The sequence below is a fragment of the Lichenostomus cassidix genome, chromosome 7 (assembly GCF_008360975.1).
Source record: "Lichenostomus cassidix isolate B80296 chromosome 7, HeHo_3.0, whole genome shotgun sequence".
NCBI classification, from domain to species: domain Eukaryota; kingdom Metazoa; phylum Chordata; class Aves; order Passeriformes; family Meliphagidae; genus Lichenostomus; species Lichenostomus cassidix.
In genome coordinates, this window is record NC_139488.1 from 35933178 (window position 1) to 35956647 (window position 23470).

A 23470-nucleotide genomic window follows, 5' to 3' on the forward strand; every position below is an offset into this window, starting at 1 on the left:
GCTCCAACAAATCGTGCCTGGCAGGGGGAAGGAATCCTCATCCTGGGGGAGGAACCACCAGAGTAGATTTCCTTCTAGGAAAAGAAGGATTTCAGTCTTCAAAAGCTCTTAGGATTAAAAATAAACCAGAACCAACCACTTTTTTTTTTTGGTTGTTTTACTATAGCGTTTGAAAACACTGCAATGCAGCTTTCATTTTTGATCCGTGGATTGGAAAGAAGAGGGTTCTGTTAAAATTTAAAAAAAACCAAACAAAACTATCAACTTCCCCCCCTGAGGAGTTATGTCATCGTGCAAGAAAAAAAATAAAACCGATTTAAAGGAAACATTTTTTTTTTCTCCCTGACTAGTAAGTCTGAATCAATTTATTTCTTCCCAACAAACACGGGGAAAAGGCTTTCTTCCTGAATTTCCCACTGTCATCTCCTGTTACACTTCCCTGGAGCCTTGGGCAAAACAAATCTCAGATCATGACTTGGTGTTTCTGGGAAGGAGCAGCAGAGAGGGAAAGTTGAGCCACTCAGGCTGAGTTTCCCCAGGCTGTGCCTGGAGCTCCGTGGGGTTTGGAGGGGCACAGTTGCTCCTCAGGGAAGCCCCAGGGCAGAGTCCTGACCTGGATAAACCCCTGGGATTTGGGATTGGATCCCAGTTGGGTGTTTATTTGTGTTTATTTGGTTTTTCCCATCCATCTCCAGGCGCGGCGAAGTGCGGAAGGTGAAAATGTCTCACCTGGAATTTTCCTTTGCTTCAATCAGGCAGAACCCTCTGTGTTTCAGTTCTGCCATCGAGTTTCAAACACAGAAATGCTTTGAGGTGAATCTCCCTTTCAGCAGGGCAGGAGCAGGGGATGAATCCAGGCCTTCCTTAGCGCCTGGCTGCCCAGCAGCCTCACCAGGCTGCAGCTTCATTTTCTTCTACAAGCTCAAGGTGACTCTGATTGATTGTGTTCCTGACAGACCTAAAAAAATGTATTTTCCTGGCTGCTCCCTCCCCGTTGGAGCTGTTTGTGGGGTGAGTGAGGGAGGCAACTCCTGGACTTGGTTTGGTCCTGTTCCTCCAGGAGCTTCCGATCCCAAACACCCCAGGAAGGGAGGATGCAGAGAGGCTCAGCACCTGCTGGGATCTGGCTTTATGGCAGAGAATCCTTCCAAATATTCCAGTGGAATATTTGGGAATTTGGTTGTGGGGTTTGAATTTGAATCTGTGGTGTTTGAATCTGTGGGGTTTGAATTTGTGTTATTTGAATTTGTGGTATTTGAATTTGAATTTGTGGTGTTTTCCCCTCCTTTTCCTCAGGGCTGCTCCCGGGGTGGCTGTTGGGCCAAACAGCTCCTGGTGGGAAGCAGAGCAGCCCAAACCCAGCTGGGGAGGCTGGTGGTTGTTCCCAGGCAGGGCTGAAAGGCTCTCCATTGTGGCTGTCAGCTGCTCTGGCGCTGCAGCAGGGTTTGTAAAGCCTGGCTTAGCCAGAGCTGCTGAGCTCTGCAGCCCCAGGCTCAGGCTGAGCTTCCCCTGCCCACCCCCGGGGGCTCCAGCCCTGGGAAATCCAGGAGACCTCTGGGGTCAGCAGGAAAATCCCCCAGGATTGGGCTTTACTCACACGGGGAAGTTCTGTTGTCTCATCTGTGAAATATTCCACATAAATAACTAATGAGCCTCAGAGCAAACAAACTCACCACCTGACCCTGCTGTGGTCACTGCTGCTCTGCAGTGTCATATTCCATGGAGGGATAAAGGAATTCCTGGGCAGGGCTGGCAGGAATCATCCTGTGGGATCATCCTTGGGGGTCCTTCCAGCGTGGAATATTCTGTCAGAGAGAGGAGAGCAAAGATCCATGGCTGATTCCTTTACAGGGCTGTAGGTTTGTTTATCCTTCTTTTTTTTTTCCTTTTTTTTTTCTCCTTTTTTTTTTATTTTTAATACTTTGTTGCTGTGCTTTTTGGAATGTCTTGCAGGGACATTCTCACTTATTTTCACCCCTAAACTGTCTGGATATATTTTATCTTTTATTTCATGTGTGCCAGTGGAGTCAGCAGGTGAAGTGCTGGTGAAGAGCACATTTTACAATCCCTCCTGTCCGAGATCTCTGTGTCACTCTGTGGGTAAAACAGGCCTTAAGGAATACTTTTAAAATCCTCAGGATAATAGATAAATGGCTAGTTTAAAAAAAAAAAAACAAACCTGCCATTTTTACCAAAACCACTTCTCCCTCCAAATGCACACCCCCAGTGCCTGTGGAGGATTTGCATTTTCCAGCTTTTTTCCAGTGAGGATTGAGCAAGTTTTGGTTGAAATCTTCCACGAAGGACTTCTGGGATACAAACACCTGAGAATTCCTGGGGAATTGGCGTCTCCAGGCAGCTGACAAACACTTTTTTGGGAGCTGTTTGCTTCAGGAGTGTCTCCACCCCTCCTGCTCCTCCAGGATTTTCCTGCAGCCTGGAATATCCTCTGGATGCTGCTGCCTTTCCCTGTTCCATGAGATGTTCTGTGCTCATCCCTGTGCCTCTGGTGCTTCCAGCTCAGACATTTCCAGAGCAGCAGCAGCACAGCACTGACAGATCTGGCTCTGGCTTTTTATTATTTTTTTTAATTTTTTTTTGGGGTGATTTTGCTCCCTAGGAATCTCAGGAAGAAGCAGAAGCCTGTGGATCACTTGGGAAAAAGCAAACACAGGATGGTTCCACTGGGTCTGGATGAATTTTCTGTTCCCTGCAGAAGAAATAATTCCATTTACTGAAGAAGTGCTGTGGCCGTTCAGGGAGCTGCTCTCCAGCTTGACATCTAAAGGAAGTGGATGTTTTTTTCAGGCCATCCCTGTGCTCCATGCTTATTTTCAGGATTAAAATCAGATTTCAGATTAAAATCAATGGCCTGATGAGATGGCTGAGGAGGGGTTTGGTTCTGTTTTTACAGATCTGCTTCTTTCTGTCTTGGTGAAAAATGGAACTGTTCTGAATATTGAGAAATACATTTATTTATTGACACAGTAAAGCAAATGTGCAATATTGCTCTGCCATAGTGTCAGTGGGGAAAAAATCTGTGTTGATAAGGATTTATATAAATATATATATAAATATATATATAAATATATAAATATTCATATAAATATTCTCCCTTTCTGCTGTGCCTTTGCCTAACCCCAGCAGCCCAGGTTTTGGGATGAGTGGCAGCCAGTTCAGCTCCTGGGATGCTGCTGGGATTGACCCAATTCTGTGAGGTGTTCCCAAAACAAGGACACACCATAAATTCCAGAGCAAAATCTGCTCAGCCCATCCTCGCCAGCTTTAAAGCATTTCTGTGGGCACAGAGTGGTTTTGTTGGATTTTCCTCAGAATGCTGAGCTGTTTCCCTGTTGGAAAGGACATTTCTGCTTTTCCAGGTTGGTGTGAGTGCAGAGCTGGGGAGGATGATCCAGCAGGGATCAATGTGGGTTTTATGGATGAAGCTCAGTGTTTGCTTTTGTGTTTTCTGAGAGAGCTGTGAGAGCTCAGGTGTGAAAATAGCTGCTGTTTGTCGATGGTGCTGCCAGGGAGATGATTTACTCAAAATCAAAAGCCTATTTCCTCACCCAGGCAATTTCCCTTTTGTGTTTTCTCAGGGCATTTTTTTTCCTCTTCTCCCAATCCCCTTTGGGTGTCTTTCTCCAAATCTATCCTGTTAAAAATAAGAATTCCTACTTAAACCTTCTAAACTTCAAATGCAGCTGATGGATTTCAACAGGACAAACTGTCAAAGCACAGGAAAATCCAATTTCAAGCCTCTCTGCACTGTCTTTTCCCTTCTTTTACCTTCTGCTGGGTGTTTTTTTGGGATGTTTTCAAACACTGAGCATCATTTCCCCTGGTTCCAGTCCTTTTCCTTCCCCTGGGATGCTCCAGTCAACCCTTGGGGCTTGGATTTGTTTTGGCAAGAGCCTGTGCAGCGAGATTTGGGGTTATCTGGGGAGGTTTGGGAGCACTTTGCTGCCCTGGAGATGATTTTTCTCGATGGTTTTTATTGTGTCCATCAGGGAAGCTCCTGGGGTGATTTGTGCTCACAGCTCCCTGTGCTCTTCAGGGTTTCACACTGTGCCAGGAGAGCCAAAGCTGTTCCCAAACAGAAAATAAAGGGTGAAACACCACTGGGAAGTCTTCACCATCGATCTGCTTCTCTCTGTAGGAGTTTCTGTGAGGAAACTCGGGAGCAAAGATGATTTCATGGCGTTTTTCTCGGCAGTTTTCACCATGGCTGCTGACAACCTTGGTATTATCCTCGCTCTCCTCCCTGTTGTCACGAAAATGACTCACTCAGGGTTTGTTTTCTCCCAAAATCCCTCGTTCTGTGCTGCCTGAGGAGTCTCCAGGTGCTGCCAGACATTTCCAAAAACCCCTCAGGGTCCCATTTCCAGCTCAGCTTCAATCCCTTGGCGCTGTCTGGCTGCTGAGGCTTTCTGGTTAAATTCTGCCTGCTTTAGCTGAATTTTGTGTGAATATTTCCCTCCAAAGATCCTTTCTAAACAAGGATTTGCTCGTGGTTTGTTGTGTTTTTCTCAGCATCCACAGGGATGTTTTTGTGGCTGGTTTTTTGGGTTCCTTGCAGCTTGACACGTTTTGTCTCAATCTTCCCTCCCAAATCCTCTCAGACTCTTTATTTCCCACATTCTGTCTGGTTTGGTGTTGCTGCAACCTTTAAAAACCCTTTGAAATCCCAGGTGTGGAGGCAGAGAAGTGATTCAGAGCTGCTCAGGGGTTGTTTGACACTTCAGACTTGGCTGTGCTGCTGCCAGTGTTTGTTTTTCCAGCTCCCCCTGCAAGGTACACACTGGATAATGGTGCTTGGCTGGGCTGGCTCTGCGAGCTGGGAAAAGTCCTTAATTCAGTTTTTTTTTGATTTTGGAGTGTGCAAACTTTGTGTATTTGAATCATCCTAATGAAGCAAAGCAGCAAAAAATCACCTGAAAATCTCCACAATGGGATCCTTCAGGATCCTAAAGGTGTGGAGTCACAGGGATGGCTCTGTGAGCTGGGAAAATTCCTTCATTCATTTTTTTTTTTATTTTGGAGTGAGCAAACATTGCATTTTTAAATCATCCTAACGAAGCAAAGCGAACACAGCAGCAAAAAATCACCTGAAAATATCCAAAATGGGATCCTTCAGGATCCTAAAGATGTGGAGTCACAGGGCTGGCTGTGTGAGCTGGGAAAATTCCTTAATTCAGGTTTTTTTTGGATTTTGGAGTGAGCAAACTTTGCGTATTTAAATCATCCTAATGAAGCAAAGCAGCAAAAAATCACCTGAAAATATCCAGAATGGGATCCTTCAGGATCCTAAAGGTGTGGAGTCACAGGCATGGCATTGCTGATGGATTCCTGCTTTTATTCATCCATTTTATTCGTTTTATCCATTTTATCAATTTTATTCATCCATTTCTAAATATTTAGGACCTCTTTGCTTCTTGGCTTTCGATGGGATATCCTGGAAATTCAGGATTCCCATTAAAATATCAGATTCCCATTAAAATATCAAGGATGCCTGCAGAAAATGCCTATTTTCTGACTGTGAGACAGAATCTCATTGACACCAGGGCATGTGGGATTTTTTTCCCCCGTGAGAAATGAGTGCCCAGAGACAAAAACTTCAATATTTAATAGCAATCTTTCCTCAAAGTGATTCATTTTCCCAGCACCTCTCTCTGCCTGCTAAGAGAATTCCTTTTCCACTGCCCAGTTATGATGATGGACAGGAGATACCCTTGGTTGGTATAAAAAAAATCTCTCTCCTGGCTGAGGGAATAAAGCAAACCTCCAAAATCTGGGGTGGTTTTGAAGCTGCTGTCAAACATTCCTCTTCCACCAGGAGGATTTGATACTAAAACCACATTTTATTCCCCATTAAACAACCCCAAAGCCTTCCACACCTTTTTTTGCAGCACAAAATACTCCTGAATTTGCCCAAAAATCGTTGCCATGGCAGCAAAAGAGAATTGTGACAAATGCTGAGCTGGAGACCTCTGGTTCTGAGGGGTGAAAGTTGAATTTCAGAGTCACCCTGGGACAGAGCAGGACAACCTCTGATCCCCAGCAGTGAGCCAGGCTGCTCAGTTATTCCCCAATTGAACAGAGGATGAGCAGCAGAGCGATCAGGAATTGGGGTAACTGGGTTAGGGAGTATTTTTAGCCAGGCTGGTAGCAAAGTGGGATTTTTCTGCAGTTGTAATCCCTTTTTCTGCCTCCTGCTCTGCTCCCAGCGAGGCCACAGGGAGATGTGGCTCTGCTGCTGCTGCTGCCCAGGGCTTGGAGATTCCTCATGGCTCACCTGGGGAGGATTTGGGCCAAAAATCCCCTCAGAAAAGGAAAAAAAAATAGGATTTTTGTTAATTCACCCCTGCCAAATCCATCCTCTGTTTGTCCTTTTACAGCTCCTCTTTTCCCCTCTTATCTCCTTTGATTTTACATTTCTATTCTCCCTCTCTCTTTTTCTATTCCTTCTCCCCTTTTATCTCACATTTTGCTCTATTTTCTCCTCTTAAAACCTCTCCTTGTGCTTTTTGTGTTTCCTCACCCCTTTCTGGCTCAGCCATCAATATCCAGCGAAAAACTGCTATTTTTCTCGATTATTTCTCCCTTTCTGGCATCTCTCACAGTTGAACTTCAAGGCAGGAGAGTTCAGTGCTGCAAACAAATCTCAAAGCAAAAAAAATCTCTCAGCGCTGCAAAAAAATCTCTCCAGTGTAATCTCACTACACTGCAGCACGTGGGGAAACATTTTCCTGGAGAAAAAATAAAAAAAATAAATGTTTGCTAGTGTTGGTGGCAGAGGATTTATCCTCTCTGTGCCTGGCTTTGTGTGCAGAACAGATTTGCTGAGTGTTATGGAATAATCTGAAATTTCAAACAGAACTGTTGCCAGCATGAAAAAGGGTAATTTATTTATTTATTGCTGTGGCTGGTGTGATCCTGGAGCCGTGGGGTTTTGTGTTCTGGGAGGAACTGTGAGGAGCTGGAGGGAAATGGGAACACCTGATGGGGTTTTTAGGGCTTTTTGTGTGCCAGGATGGGGCAGAGAAAATCACTTTACTGTGGGATTGTCGTGTTCTCCTTCAAATGATCCATTCCTCGTTGTGCTTTATGGAAAATCCGTGTTTTATTTCACCAAAAGGAGGGTGAAATGAAATAATAAATGTAGAATGGCTCCTGGTGCTGCTGGTCATCCTCAGCAGAGCTTGGGTTTGGGTTTTTTGGGATCCAGGTGTTGTGTGGAGCGGATCAAACCTGGGTTTGGCTTCCCAGTGACCTCAGGCATCATCCCTGGGAGTGCAGGGGAAACACTCCTTGCTTTCCCTGAGCTGTGCTTGGGTTTGGAGGTTGAAATTCCAGAGATTGCAGATTTTTGGGGCTGTGGGAGCTGCCTGTGCACATTTCAGGCTGATTTGGGGGAAAATCTTTTGGGGTTCTCTGAAAGGTGAGAGCTGCTGGAGGTGGGAATTGAGAGCAAATCATCCTGTCATCCTGGAGAGAGGCATTTGAGTGCCTGGGACCTGCAATCCCTTGCTCTGTGTGTCATTTTTGGTTTTATTTGGGTTTTTTTTGGTTAAATAACACCAAATGCTGAGGATGGCTGGATGCTGGAACCCTGCAGAATGGCTTGTTGCTTATCAGAAACTACAACTGCTGATGTTCATTAAAAAAAAGATTATTAAATCACCCTTTTAATGATTATTGGGTGATTTTTTTATAATTATTTTGCACCCCCTTATCCCCTTAATGATTATTTTGCATCCCTTTATCCCTCTAATGATTATTTTGCACCCCTTATCCCTTCCCAGCTGCCAGCCTGGCAGGTTTGGCTTTGTTTCTGCTGTGGAAAAATCAGAATTCTGAGCAGTGGTTTGCATAAGAGCCAGCAGGTGCTGTGTTGACAGGGCTGTCACCTCCCAGCCCTGGCTGTCCCCTCATCCTCCCTGTCCTGCCCTGTCAGGAGCAGCAGCAGAGCTTTCACTCATGCCTGGAAGAGTAAAAAATGAGTATCAGCACTGCTAAACCTGCTCATGGCATCACTGCTGGTAATTCCAGCCTGGTTGGGATCATTCAGCACCAAGTGGGGCTGATCTCCCTGCTGAGATGCTGCAAGGCTTGGGAGGCAGAAAAGCTATTTTTGCTCATGAAAAAGCCTCAAAAAGCAAATTAAACCTGAGCAGTGCAGTTCAGAAAGGCAGCTCTGCAGCTCTGTGTCCTCACAGAGTTCACAGGAGAAGGTTTGCTGTGTGAGTGTGTTTGCCCAGGTCAGAAATCCCAATTTTGTCCCCATTTCTGCAGTGGGAACACCCCCTGGCCAGCAGTGGGACAAGCTGCTGGCAATATTCTCCCTCCCAAATGCAAATCCAGCTGCAATTCCCCTTAAATTCTGAACGAGCTGTGAGCAACTCTGAATTTCTTGATGCTTTATTTTATTTATCAGTGATGGATTGACCCACCAGGGGTGCAAAACCAGATTGTTCAATGCTCTGTGCTCCTCCTGACTGATGCAGAAATGGAGGAAGCAGCAATTCTGGTTTGTGATGTTTTTTTTGGGAGGAATTTTTGGTCTCTGTTTGTCTAATTGCCTGATAGAATTGTATTAACTGGGGTGGGATTGCACTGCAGCAACCATCCCCATGAATACACAGATTTTTCCCAAACTGCTTTGGGGTCTCTGCTTAGCAATTTCCTATTTAAGCTTTTTTATTTATTTTATTTTATTTTATTTTATTATTTTATTTTATTATTTTATTTTATTTATTTTATTTTATTTTATTTTATTTATTATTTATTTATTTTATTTAACCCTATTTAACCCTTATTTTTAAAAACACTATTAAAATGTGTATTTTTGGTGTCATTACCTGCTCCCCAAATGCCTGTGCTTAGGGAAGTTTGGAGGGTTTGGTGCCAAAATTCTTAGGGAAGATTGGAGAGTTTGGTGCCAAAATGGTGAGATTTGGGCATTTGGGGTAAAACTCAGAGTTCTGGTTTTTGATTTTCCCCAGACAATGAGGGATGGAGGTGCAACAGGCAGGGGGCAGGAGGTGTTTGGAAGGTTTTGGGTGGGAATGAGGTGGATTTGGCTCCACTTTAGGATTTATTCCTGACCTGCTGAGCCACCCCAGAAACCTGCCAGTGATCCCTGGAGCAGAGCAGAGATTAGCAGAGATGAAATCCATCCCACTGCTGGGATGGATTTGGGGCTTCTGAAGGTTCTTGGGGTTTTCACCCAAACTGCTTGGTTTGGAAACTTCCAGCTGTTTGGGTTTTTTTGGGTTTTTTTTTGGGATTTCCCAACCCCTGCTCCACCCATGGCTTCTCCCCACCCTGACCTCTCTGCTGCTCCCCAGGATGGATTTGCTTCATGGTTTTCTGGGTGGGAAATGTTGGTTTTGTTCAAAGAAAAACCATCATGTTCTCTGAAAAACGATAAAAACCCCTAGTGGTTTTTATCAATAGTTTTTTATGAAGTATTGAATATTTACAGAATAGACAATCATGGAAGTTTTGGGTTGGAAAAGAACATTCAGCTCATCAAGGCCAAGCTTTCCCCATGTCCCCATGTCCCCAAGTGCCACATCCACATGGATTTTAAGTCCCTCCAGGGATGGGAAGGGGGAAAAAACTCTTTTTTCTTTCCCAGAAAGTTTCTTCTTCCTGGGAGGAAACTTTTCCTAATATCCATTTGTTCTCTTCTCACTCTCAACTGTTCCTAAAATCTCCAAGACCTTTTCTTGACTTTTTCCCCTAAACTCTTAATTTGTTTTGTAAACAAAAGAAATTTTCAAATTCTCTCATCCCACTGCTGTAAGGGAGTAGGGTGGGTTAGAGGAAGTGCTGGAGCCTGGTAAAAACTGCAGAAAATTTGGATTATTTTGGGTCTGGCAGTGCCTTGGCTGCAGCAGTGCAAGTCAATAATAATGAGAGGATGCTGTCCTGAGCTTTGCTGTGTCAGAACTATGCAAAAATGCTTTCAGGAGGATTTGTTAACACCTACCTTTGTTTTGGGAGATTTTTATACTTCCAGCTCCTTTCTGGAAGTGTCTGATTTCCAGGCTGTGTGTCAAGGTGGAAGAACAGCTCTAAAATAATTCTAATAATAAATTAAATAATTCAAGAATTACATTTAAAAAAACCCCAAATAATTGAAACAATTCTAATAATAATAATTCGAAAGTTCTAATCATAAATAATTCAAGAATTAAATTTAAAAAACCCAAATAATTGAAACAATTCTAATAATAATAATTCGAAAGTTCTAATAATAAATTAAATAATTCAAGAATTAAATTTAAAAAAAACAAATAATTGAAACAATTCTAATAATAATAATAATTCAAAAGCCTTCCAAAATACTGCTGGCTTTGACTCCAGTAGCTCTGCAGTGCCTGTTCAGCCAGGGCTGCTTGGTTTCTTTTATTCTTCAATAAACATTGAGGAATATAAAATAATGAGGAATATTACCAAGATTTAAGAACTTTTTTTTTTGTGATGCTTCAGTTTGACTCTGTAGTGCATTCAGGGTTTTTCTGAATAAATTTTCTTATCCTTTTTAACCCAGATATTCAGCATTTTCACCCACGGGGTGATTTACTGATGTTCTGATGTTTTTCTAGGGCAAACAGAGAAAATGCATTGGGATGGCAGGAGCGTTTCCTTCGTCAGTACAGCTGGATTTTGCTGTTTTTCTAATATATTTTTATTTCCTCCGTTTGTTTTCAACCCCGTTTGCGATTCTCAGTGGAGATAAATGGCTGCAGGAGAGTGAGGTGGATCCTGTTCATTCCTTGGGCTTCACCAGCAAAATAAAAACAACCTGGTGGCTGCAGCATCCCTGTGGGGAGAAGAACTCCTTCAGTTTTCAAAGTTCTCTGTGATTCCAGGGGGAATTTTCAGGGCCATTTATCCCCCTTGGGAGTGGAGGCAGCGCTCAGGAAATGTGGCTTTTCCGTTTTCAAAGGCAGGGAAAGCTTTCAGTCCTGCTCTGCAGCTGGAGGGAAGGAATGTTTCATTCCACCTGCCATGTTGGGCAGGACGTGCCTCGACTAACAATGCCAGAGTGCCACAGGGAGGGCTGGCTGGGGAAGGTTCTGGAAAGAATCTTTGGAAAGGTTCTGGAAAGAATCTTTGGGAAGGTTCTGGGAAGAATCTTTGGGAAGGTTCTGGAAAGAATCTTTGGGAAGGTTCTGGAAGGAATGTTTGGGAAGACTCTGCAAAAAATCTTCGGGAAGGTTCTGGAAAAAATCTTCGGGAAGACTCTGCAAAAAATCATTGGGAAGGTTCTGGAAAGAATCTTTGGGAAGGTTCTGGAAAAAAATCTTTGGGAAGGTTCTGGAAAAAAATCTTTGGGAAATTCTAGAAAGAATCTTTGGGAAGATTCTGGAGAAAAGTCTTTGGGAAGATTCTGGAAAGAATCTTTGGGAAGGTTCTGCAAAAAATCTTTGGTTAGGTTCTGGAAAAAATCTTTGGGAAGGTTCTGTAAAGAATCTTTGGGAAATTGTGGTAAAAATCTTTGGGAAGGTTCTAGAAAAAATCTTTGGGAAGATTCTGGAGAAAAATCTTTGGGAAGATTCTGGAGAAAATCTTTGGGAAGGTTCTGGAAAGAATCTTTGGGAAAGTCTAGAAAGAATCTTTGGGAAGGCTCTGGACAAAAATCTTTGGGGAGGTTCTGGAGTTGTTGCTTTTATCCTTTTTCTGATGTTTGCTGCTCCCAAATCACCCAGATCTCTCCTCTTTCTTGCTTTTGTCCTCCCCTGGTCATCCTTTACCCTTGTGGCATCCTGGAATGGGTCAGAGCATCCCAGAGTGGGTTGGGGTGGAAGGACCTTAAATCCCATCCAGTGCCACCCTGCCATGGCAGGGACAATTCCACTGTCCCAGGCTGCTCCAACCTGGCCTTGGATATTCCAGGGATCCAGGGGCAGCACAGCTTCTCTGGGAAACTTTCCAGGGTGTCCCTCCGGCATCTGGGCTTTTTTGCTCCCTGGGATGTGCTGTCTGCTCGAGAATCTCTCATTTTGGGGGATGGTTTCAGGCTACAATGCCTCCTCCCATCGCCCCAAAATCAAAGAAATCCAGCATTTCCTTGTCTGTCTCCTTCCTTGCTGCTCCAGGAATTCCGTCCTGAGCCATCTCACCTTGCCCATGGTTTTTATAAGGTGGTTTTTTTGGGGGGGAGGATGGATCTGGGAGTGGATTCAGCTGCCTGAAGGTGAGGTGTCAGCTCACATCACATCACATATCACATCACATCACAACCTGCACGCCCAGGGCTGGAATCCACCCTGAACCTTACAGGGGATTCACCATGAAATTCCATCAGGGCTTCTCACTCGGAGCAGGCAGCTCTGAGCACTCCTCATTGCCTCTCTCTGGGGAATTTTGGAGAGTTGAGGTTTATTTATTTATTTATTTGTTTATTTTATTTGTTTATTTATTTATTTGATTTATTTTTATTTTATTTTATTTTATTTTATTTTATTTTTATTTATTTATTTTAAACCAGGAAATGTATTTGGTTGTCTTTAATTTCTTTTTTAATTTCTTTAATTGAGACTGCATTGGCTTCTGGTGGCAGTGCTGCTCTGAGCTTGGGTTTGGTAAATTTGGGATTGATGGTGAACATCCTTTTTGTGCTCGTGAAATCTTCTCTTTATTTATTTATTTATTTATTTTTAATGCCTTTCAACTCCATGGGAAGCTAAAGCAGTGAGATAATAAGTGGCAATATGCCTGAATAGAATTGCTGGTGCTGCCCAGAGCAGGATCTCAGTGGCTGTCAGGAATTTTGGGGGTGGATCAGAGCACTCATCCAGCCATTATCCAGCAGTGGCACCAGTTAATGGAGCAGCTTGTCAGGGGGGCTGGAGAAGGAAGGGAAATGTGATTTATGGATGGGAGATAATACACTGCGTGGAACGAGGAACTTTGAAAACAATGCATGGAGGTGAACAGATCAAATCGTGGGAAAATAACATTTTATTTCTGGCTGTTTGTTGCTTCCTTGAATTGCCTCCTGGTTTTGGTGTTTAGTGCAGGATGAGTTACATTTGGAAAAAAAAAAAAAGTGAAAGCAGTTATGTAGCTTCTGGATGTGACAATAGGGAGAAAAGGGAACAAGCTGGAAATGGGGATTTTCATTGCTCTGCCTCCCTTCTGGTTTGGGGCAAACCCTTTGGGTCTGTTGCCTTTGCAGGGTGGATGTGGCTTGTGTTGCCTTGGAGGAAAATCTGTCAGGAATGAAGGGATTGTGATAACAACACAAACAACCAAAAAGCCCCAGAGCTGTGTGGGTGTGGCAGTGAGGGGGTGTGGCACAGGAGGAAGGGTTGGGAAGCTGCAATGGGGTGACATGGGAAGATCCAAACATTTCTCAAGATCCAGCCAGGAACTCCTGGGCAAAAAATGAGGATGGATGTGGATTTGAAGCACAAAAACCTTCCCCAAAACCCCACAGCTGCTCTCATTCTGTGCAGTCAGTGAAGATGCTCTGTGATCTCCCACATCCCTTTATTTCCTTATATCAGGGATGGCTTTTCCAGCCTTTCAGCTTCCCAAAAAAACCACTCCTGAGGAGGAAACCTGCCCTGTGGAGCACATTTAGGAGTTGCTGCCTCCTGTTTTCAGCTGGGCAGGTAAATCCCACTGGGAGGCAGTGCCTCTTCATCTGCCTGGAGCACAGTTGGGATGGGATTGGGATTTTTTGGAGGCTCTGTGACATTCCAGGCCTGGAGAGCTCTGAGGAAGGGCTGGCTTGGCAGCAGAGCAGGGTTTGCCTCGGTGGGATGAGGCACTGACAGCTCTCAGAGCCAATAGGGAATCAATGGGATAAGTGGATGTCTGAGGCTGTGGATCCATGGGGTTTTGGCCTGGAGCTTGGGATGAGCAGAACGGGGAGAAAGAAAATTCTATTGGAGAAATGGCTCTGGAATGTTTCTATCAGGGCAGCCCTGCTCACCCTGGGAGTGCAGAGCTTTGTCTGGCGTGGAAGATGTAGGGAGACACAGTTTGGGGTGGCTGCTGGCTCCTTTTTCCTGGGAATGGGATTGCCATGGGGGAGAGCTGGGATCAGGATCACCTCCAGCCTCGTGTCTTACAAGGAGATGCTTGGGTGGCCCCAAACCCAAATCCCCAGCTAAATTACCTACCAAACCACTTAGAAATTGCCTTCTCACCCTGGAACCCCAAAACGCCAGGCTGAACCAGGAGCACATCCCACAGGCAAAGCCCTCCCTGCCTGCTTTTCCCCTGATGCTCTTGAACTGGAATCAAAGCGTGACAAAAAGGGTTAATTGAGCAGAACGTGGAACAACTGCTGCAGTGGCACTGCTGACTCCTCACTCAGGGATCCCTGCACCTCCTCGGCTTTGAATTCCTGTCAGTGGTGTCTGGGAAAGGGGAACAACAGGGGCTTTGATGGGAGATGAGGAGGAAGCTGCACATCCACCAGGATTGGTGTTTTAAATGTAAATGTGGCGCTGGGGGAGCAGAGCTGCTGTCAGCAGGGTGGATTGGCCTTTGAAGTGTCACCCAGGCCTGTGTTTAGTGTCACCCAGCCCTGTGTTTAGGGCTGGGGATGTGTGTTGGGCTTGTAAGCAATTACAGTCGTGGCGAGGAGGGATCAAGGTTTTCGGGTTGTGCTGCGCCGTGGTTCCGTGTGGGGAATGTCAGTCGTGGTGTCACCTGGGAATCACAGAGCTCAGCGTGCCATGGTGGCTCCAGTGCCACACAGAAAGCCATGGTGGCCCTAGTGCCACTCAGCATGCCATGGCGCCCCAAATCCCACTCAGATGCCATGGTGGCCCCAGTGCCACTTGGGATGTCATGGTGGCCCCAATCCCACTCAAAAAGCCATGGTGGCCCCAGTGCCACTTGGGATGTCATAGTGGCCCTAATCCCACTCAGAATGCCATGGTGGCCCCAGTGCCACTCAGGATGTCATGGTGACCCCAATCCCACTCAGGATGCCATGGTGGCCTCAGTCCCACTCAATAAACCATGGTGGCCCCAATCCCACTCAGGATGCCATGGTGCCCCTAGTCCCACTCAGAAAGCCATGGTGGCCCCAGTCCCACTCAGGATGTCCTGGTGTCTCCAATCCCACTCAGGACACCATGGTGGAGCACTTCCCACACAGCATCAGGGGATTTGTGGGCACTAAGGGTGAAAATCACAACGATTTCTGAATAAATTACAAATTAGGGCAACGTGACTGGGATGGGCTGGCTGGTTTGGGTCCAGGCTGAGTTTTTTGTGACAATTTGCACGTTTAGGATAGAGGTGAAGCCAGTGGGGTGCTGGGGCTGTGCTGGGACTGCTCTGGGTCACCTTGGGCTCAGCAGAGCTCAGCAGCTGCAAACTTCAGGTTCTCTCAGCCCTGGGCTTTGCTCACTGCACAGCTTGCACTGCTCGGCAGGGATGAACAGCAAAACTGCCGCAAAGGTTTACGGGTTATTCTCTTGACATTTATGGGATTATTGCCCCAATATTTACATGGCTGTTCCCCCAATATTTACAGGATTATTCCCTTCCTATTTACATGGTTATTCCCTTGATATTTACAGGATTATTTCCCCAATATTTACAAGGTTATTCTTCCAATATTTACAGAATTATTCCCCCGATATTTACAGGATTAGTCCCCCAGTATTTATATGGCTATTCCCCTAGTATTTACAGAATTGTTGCTCCAATATTTATATGCATATTCCCCCAATATTTACCTGATTATTCCTACAATATTTGCATGGCCATTCCCCCAGTATTTATATGACTGTTCCCAAAGTATTTACCAGGTTATTCCCCCGATATTTACAGGATTATTCCCCCAATACTTAAATGGCTATTCCCCCAATATTCACATGGTTGTTCCCCCAGCATTTTCTAGGCTACTCCCCTAATACTTGGATGACTATTCCCCCAATATTTACAGGATTATTCCCCCAATATTTACAGGATCATTCCCCCAATATTTACAGGACTATTCCCCCAATATTCACAGGATTATTCCCCCAATATTCACAGGCTGATTCCCCCAATATTTCCATGGCTATTCCCTGTTCCACTCCCAGGATGGGAAGGCACTATCCAACCCCTGCTGCTTTTCCAGCTGCTTGTCTCCCCCATGGGAAGCTGCTGCCCCAAATGGGAGCACACAGGGAACATCTGCCACCTTTCATTGGCCAGCAATGGAAAATCTGCGTTTGGAGCACCCAAAATGTCACATCTCTTCAGTCCACAAAACACTGTCCTGCCCAATTCACCGAGTGGCTCCTTCTGCAGGAAATGTTACATTTCAGGATGTGAAATTGGGCTGTAAAGGGGTGGAAATGTTCTTTGTCTGATGGGGTTTGTGTTCTGTTTGCAGCAAGGGAAGCCCTACGTCTTTGACAGGGTGTTACCCCCGAACACAACGCAGGAGCAAGTTTATAATGCCTGTGCCAAGCAGATTGTCAAAGGTAGGTGGTGGCTTTGTGTGTTGTGCCTAGAGATGTGTCCCTGTGCCCCCTGAGCTGCTTAGAGACTGGAGAAGGAATGTGGAGATGTCTGGAGGGGAGTTTGGTAATTAGGAATTCTGAGTGTTTCCTTTTTTTATAAAAACCCCTTTAAAACCCCCTTTTTTAAGGGTTTGTTTGTGTGGGGGAAAAAAAACCCAACAAAAGAGCTGAAGGAATTGCAGCAGTTGTTCTGCAGTGTTTTTTAAGGGCAAACAGAGGCTCCACAATTGTATGGCACAGACACTTTATTGCAAAAATCCAGGGTTTTTAAACTGCTAGTTCTGAGTTTCCACACTTGTGAGAACAACAAATGTGTTTAACCAACACCACAGAGCAGACAGGAACGTCAGGTGTGACCAACCAGCCCCACTGGGAGCACTGATTGTTCTGATAATCAGTTCTAATAACAATAATATTGGTTCTAATAATCGGTTTACAATTATCCAACTTGGTTTTCACCTCTAGTTTAACTAAGTCATTCCCAGAATGCTTTTCTAGTTAGCCAGTGTACCAGAAGTGAGCAAGGATTTTGGAATTGGGGTGTTTTTTTGGGGATATAAGGGACAAAAAGTGAGTTTGTCATGCAGGGTGAGACTGTGCAGTCTGGGATGAGCATGGAATATCTGATAACTGAGGGGGAGGATGGGAGAAGGGCGTGGAATTACAGCAAATTCCTTGGATTTCTTGGGTGGTGGGGATGATTTTTTGGCTTTCATTCAGGAGCTGAGCGACTTTTCTGGTTGGAAATCTGGGCTTCAGGTGCTGGGGTGAAGAATTGGGGAAATCTGGGTGAAAAAGAGAAATACAGGGCTAAAAATATATTTGTTTTATACATCTTCATGAAAAAAAAAGCAGCTATGGAGGGGCAGAGGAGGATTTTGGGTCAAAACTGGGAATTGCTGTGGGGAGAGTTGGGCCAGGAATTGAGAAAAAACACTCAGATTTACTTTTTTTCTGGGAATTTTGTAAAAATCCCACCTGATCTCAGTTCAGTCCCTTTGTTAATCTGATTTTTTTTCCCCCTCCCTCTGGAGTTTTGCTCAGTGTGGGGTTGTTTCTCTCTGGATTCAGTGCACAGATGGTCTAAAAATGACTTCAGGTGGAAAATCTTCCAACAAAAATAACCTCAATGCTGACACCTCTGACTTGTTTTCACTGCAGGTGATGCAAAGGGCTGGTTTTTTAATTTTTTTTTTAATAGGATGAGGTATTTTTTTGCTAATTGGGAAGGTAAAAATGACTTATCTCTGCTTCCTCCAGCAAAATGCAAATATTGATGCAAATCCTGAGCAATTTTCTTACATAACAGTTGATTAATCAGGTTATTTTGCCCCTTGGCTGTGAGCTGAGTTGTTACCTTGCATTCATTCACCTGCAGATAATAATTATTTTTTCCTCTTTTTTTTTTTTCCTTTTTTGTTTTTAATTCAAACTATTTTTTTAAAATATAACCGAATTTGACAGGAAGATGAAACAGTAGCAATGAACTCTTATGGAGCAGTACAATTGGATTTTTAAATCTATTTAATTTTTATTTATCACCAATGATTTTAAACTGTGTTTCCTCAAAGCAAGGAGAAGCAGTGTCCCTATTTTTCTCAGCAGCTGAGGATGCTCCATTAATTCAAAATGTTCATTTCCAGAAGGACAGGAATTGTTGCCTCTAACTTTGTCATTCTCTTGCAATTCAAGATTCTTTTTGTGTTTTCCTGATATATCTTATTTAATCTTCCTTCCTGTCTGGAGCACCTGCATGGAGATGCAAATAAGGAGATTATTTGTGTGTTTATGTAAATGTAATATATCTGACACATAATATATAATAGAATTTAATTATTTTCAATTTTTTTTTGCCTGGAAATCTGTTTTAATTGAGATTTAGAGGATGGGAAACCTCACCAATAGTTTCCAACCCTCCCAGCTTGCTGGGCATTAACCACTGCAAAGGCAATATTTTGATATCTGACTCTGACATCAAATTCTGCCTTTGGAGAAGCTGATTTTCAATAAAGCGAATTCCTGTTCATTTGACTTTCTTCTTGCTTTGCTTGGAAATTGCTCTGGAAATTAATAAATAATGAATAATAAAATCTTGGAAAAAGCTTGGAAATGAATGAGGCCACGAACTGTGATACAGAAAACAGAATATCAGAAATATATATTAAAAATATATATAATATATATAAAAAATATATATTAAAAATATATATATATATATATATAAAAATATATATATAATATCAGAAATATACAGAAGATAGAATAGATTTATAACAAGGAATGTCTGTGAATTTGTATCATTTTCTCCAGGGTGCCTGATGGTTTTCAGTGCAATTCAGCTTTTTCTTTCCCATGTTCCACAGATATATGGGATGAGATTTGATGTCCAGAGATACTTTTCTCCCAATAAAGTGAGAGAGATGCCAATAATCCTGCAAATCTTTAATTCAGATCTTATCATGATTTTTTTTGCCTAAAATTAGCTCAATATCCCACATTTCCCCCATACCCAAACTACTTCCCAATTCAGCTTCAGCACTGGAAAGACTTAAAAATTGCTGCTAATTCGTCTTGAGGATGTCATTAAAGAAAATTTTAATTGTTTTCCTCCTCCTTGCAGATGTCCTGGAAGGCTACAACGGCACAATCTTTGCTTATGGACAAACCTCATCAGGAAAAACACACACCATGGAGGTACAGTGGGCAAACCAAGCCGGTTGGGAGGGAGGAGAAAAATTCCATGTAAAAATTTCCATGTAAAAATTCCATGGAAAAAATTCCATGTAAAAATTCCGTGTTAAAATTCCATGTAAAAATTCCATGTAAAAATTCCAAGTTAAAATTCCATTTTAAAATTCCATGTAAAAATTCCACGTTAAAATTCCATGTTAAAATTCCATTTTAAAATTCCATGTAAAAATTCCATGTTAAAATTCCACGTTAAAATTCTTTGTTAAAATTCCATGTAAAAATTCCGTGTAAAAATTCCACGTTAAAATTCCGTGTAAAAATTCCATGTTAAAATCCCGTGTTAAAATCCCATGTAAAAATTCCCATGGCAAGGCAGATCTCTGGAGCTCTGAGCTCCCTGGAAAAAGGGATTTAGGCATGTTCAGCTCCTTTAGCAGTTCATTCAAGGTGGATTTTTTTCACCCCAAGCTACAGCCACAGTTATCTAAATAAATCCCAATTATTTGGAGCAAAGGGCAAGTCAAACCTATCAGGTGGGGTTTGTCCTTGTTTTCCGTGGTGGGAATGTTTGGGTTTGGAAGGATTGGAGTGGGATTTGTGGATCCACAGATGAGAACACAAATGAGAAAACAAATCAAACAAACAAGTAAATAAAATAAATAAAGTAAATAAATAATAAAAATTGTGGTAGAAGATATTTCAATATTCCTGCTAGAAAAGGAGGGTCATTCATGGATTTTGATATTCCTGCTAAAAAAAAGGAAGATCATTCAAGGATTTTGATATTCCTGCTAAAAAAGAAGGATCACTGAAGGATTTAACCCTTCCTGGGGCTCTTCCTCCCCAAACTGGTTGTCTGTGTCTTGGAGCATCTCAGCTCAGCTTTTTATTTACTACAATTAATAATTATTATAAGCTATTATTATAACTAAAAGCACTCAGGAGTTGTCACTTCCCAAAAATTAACGATCAGCAAGGTAAAAATGCCTTTTCCTGCCTTCAGCAGCATTCCATGGCTTTGCTCCACAGCTGAAGGTGAAAGGACAACGGGAGCCACAGGCAAAATGGGGAAAATGAGGAAAATTGCAGCATTCCTGGAGGATGCAAGGAGTGCTGGCTAACTGAGGCTGTCCTTGGGAGGAGGAGGACGAGAGACAGGAGGGGAATTTCTGGCTCAGCCCTCCCAGATGGCACAACCCTGAGTAATCCAGCAGCTCTGGGGTGTAATTAAATCAAAATGTCTGCAGGGCTGGAGCTGCTGCTGCCCCATGGCCTGGGAGAGATCTCCTTCAGCCAGCTGATATTCTGAATTTCCAGCGGCGAGGAGGGAATTGACCATGGAGAAGCAGCTCTTCCCTGTCACTGTTGAGCCACTAGCAGAGAAGAAAACCTCAGATTCTCAGCATGGCATGAAAAGAGAGCTTTATTATTTTGATTCCAACTTATATAGATTTTTCAGAGGTTGTGGCTAGCACAGGTCTTTCTCATGAGAACATTCCACTGTGTTTTAGAAACAAAGATAAAGTTTGGATGTTTTACAAAGAGTGTCTCGAGATTTGGACAGTTCAGGCCTGGCCAGTTAGGCCTAGGGGGAGGTTTCTGACTGACCAATCTGGGTGACCTCTGAAAAGTCTATATATATGGAAATCAAAATAATAAATGCAATTTTTCTTGCCTCATGGAGAACCTGGGTTTTTCTCTGCTAGCGGCTCAACAGCGACAAGAGGTCACTCAGATTGGTCAGTCAGAAACCTCCCCGTAGGCCCGACTGGCCAGGCCTGAACTGCCCAAATCTCGAGACACTGTTTTTAATAACATCCAAACTTTATCTTTGTTTATAAAACACAGCAGAAAGTTCTCATGGGAAAGACCTGTGCTAGCCACACTTTATTTTGATTCCAACTTACATCGATTTTTCAGAGGTCACCCAGATTGGTCAGTCTGAAACCTCCCCCTAGGCCTGACTGGCCAGGCCTGAACTGTCCAAATCTCGAGACACTGTTTTTAATAACATCCAAACTTTATCTTTGTTTATAAAACACAGCGGAAAGTTCTCATGGGAAAGACCTGTGCTAGCCACAGATGTCCTCCAGCCAACTGATATTTTGAATTATGAGCAGTGAGGAGGGAAATGACCGTGGAGAAACGGCTCTTCCCCTCCTTCAGTAGAGAAAAAGCTGTCATTTCCAAGTGCAATCCAGTCTATATTCAGCTTTAATCCCCCTCTCAGCCTAACATCCTCTTGTAAAGTTGCTCCAGGGTGTTGTGGACGGGGAGAAAAAAAATAGTCGGAGGTTGGGGAAATAGTAAATCCTCTTGGTAAAGCTGTTACGGGGGATTTGCTGTGAAATGGGGAATGGGAAATGCTTCTCAGTGGTGGTGTTCAGCTCCAGCAGGGCGTTCTGGGGCTGTAAAACAGCCAGGAAAGGTTTCTGACAGGCGCTGATCTTTCCTTGCCACCTGAAGGGCAGGTGGAAACTTTAAAAAGTACATTTTTTTTTGGCCATAAGTTAAATTGATGGGTTTTGACTCAGTGGCAGAGCTGTTGGTTCTTGGTCCCCAGAAACTGGAGTTATTGTGGCAACATCCTGAGTGCAAGCAGCCCTGCCTCAAGTGCTGCACTTCACCTGCTCTGGCTGAGTGTGGAAATCAGTGTTTTTATGAAAATCTGAGGCTTTAATGAGCACAGAACTCTATGGGGGAGTTTCCCCAACAGCAGCAGCAGCAGCAGCAAAATTCTCCAAACTCCTTCTGTGAAGTTACAGCTGAATCCATGAGGTTATTTGTGGTTTCTTTCTATTTTTAATGTAATTTTTAATATTTTAATATTAATATTTTAAATATTTTTAGTATTTTTAGTATTTTTAGTATTTTTAATATTTTTATATTATTTTTAATATTTTTAGCTTCACCTTTACCTTGCTGTTCCCTTCCTTTTTATGGTCTCTTTCTTTTCACTGGGAGAATTCCTGCCCCTGGAATGAGATGAGCTTTAAGGTCCATTCCAACCCAAACCATTCCATAAATTAAAATGGGATTAAATTAAATTTCCACCCCCTCTTGTTTTCACAAAAATCCACGGAATTTCTGTGAAATTTTGATAGAAATCCAGAAATTTTTACTGATTCAAACAGTGCTTGAGTGTTCCTCACATTTCAGGTTTTACACCTGAATTTCTCCTCTGAGCTTGAGGGAGAAGTGGAAAGAAAAAACATCATTATTGTGGCGCTTGCTGGGCTTGGGAGAAGATTTCATTAAATGCATTTAGGAGTTGTCACTTCCCAAAAATTCTTGAATTAGGGGATAAATTCACCTGGTGCTGCCAGAAGGAATCCAAAGCCTCCTTTGGATTTTTACTGGATTCCACCTCCCCACCCCCAGATTTTCCCGAATTTTCAGGATTTTTTTCTGGATTTTTCCACCAAAGCCACTCCAGGGGAGAGGCACAGTGTGGCTGCAGCTTTCCTGGTTTTGTGGCTGCCTGAGGAATTCTGTGTTCTGCTGTACTTTGGAGTTTAGGCACAGCTTGGTTTGGATTTCAGCTCCCTGAAGGAATCCCAGCAAATCCCTGCTTATCCCAGTTCAGGAAAAGCTCCTTTCCCCTCGCAGGGAAAACTCTCTGAGCAGCCAGGGAGTTGATTTTCAGGGATTTCAGGGATTTCTTCAGGGAGAAAGTGTGGAAATGGTGCTGCAGTCACTGGAGGAAGGGAGAAAAACAGTGTTGGGAGGTGTTTTTATAAATAGAAAAATTGTATATCAAATATTCCCCCTTCATCGAGGATTTAATTGATTTAATCACCCTTTTTTCCATTCTCACAGTGTGAAATAAAATGTTGCCTGGGATGGGAAGGAGGTTTTGGTTTTGGAGCAGCTGAGTAAGATGTTGGGTGTGATTCTGGGTTTAGGTGTTGCTGCTGCAGAGGTGATATTATTGGTATAAAATAGATTAAATATTCATAGTTTAGCTCGAGCTGAGTGCTGCTTTATAGGGAAAGCAGGCAGCAGTGGAACTGATTTATCCCTTTTTTCCCCCCTCAAGATGTTTATGTCCTTCAGGGGCAGAAACCCCAAAAATGCTGTAAACGCAGGCTGGGGTGGAGGGAGAGGTGATGGAAGTTCTTTGTGGGAAATTGCTTTCATCCTGGGCTGGAAACTCACAGGCATTTCACCAGCTTGGGGTAAATGAGGCAGTGGCTAAAAAAACCTAGATTTGAGGATGCTAATAAAGGCTGAAAAAAGTGGGAAAACAGGTCAGTGTGACCCACTAGTCAGTGACAAACGCA

General features: G+C 43.4%; 1 protein-coding gene across 1 annotated transcript in view; it reads left to right on the forward strand.

The window, feature by feature from the left end:
* KIF5C (kinesin family member 5C) overlaps window positions 1-23470 on the forward strand; it is a 67689-nt gene that overhangs the window by 2602 nt on the left and 41617 nt on the right. The window contains exons 2-3 of the mRNA XM_085067167.1: window positions 16367-16457; window positions 19117-19190. Of these exons, the coding sequence (XP_084923293.1) occupies window positions 16367-16457; window positions 19117-19190 (165 nt within the window). The remainder of the gene's footprint in view (window positions 1-16366; window positions 16458-19116; window positions 19191-23470) is intronic.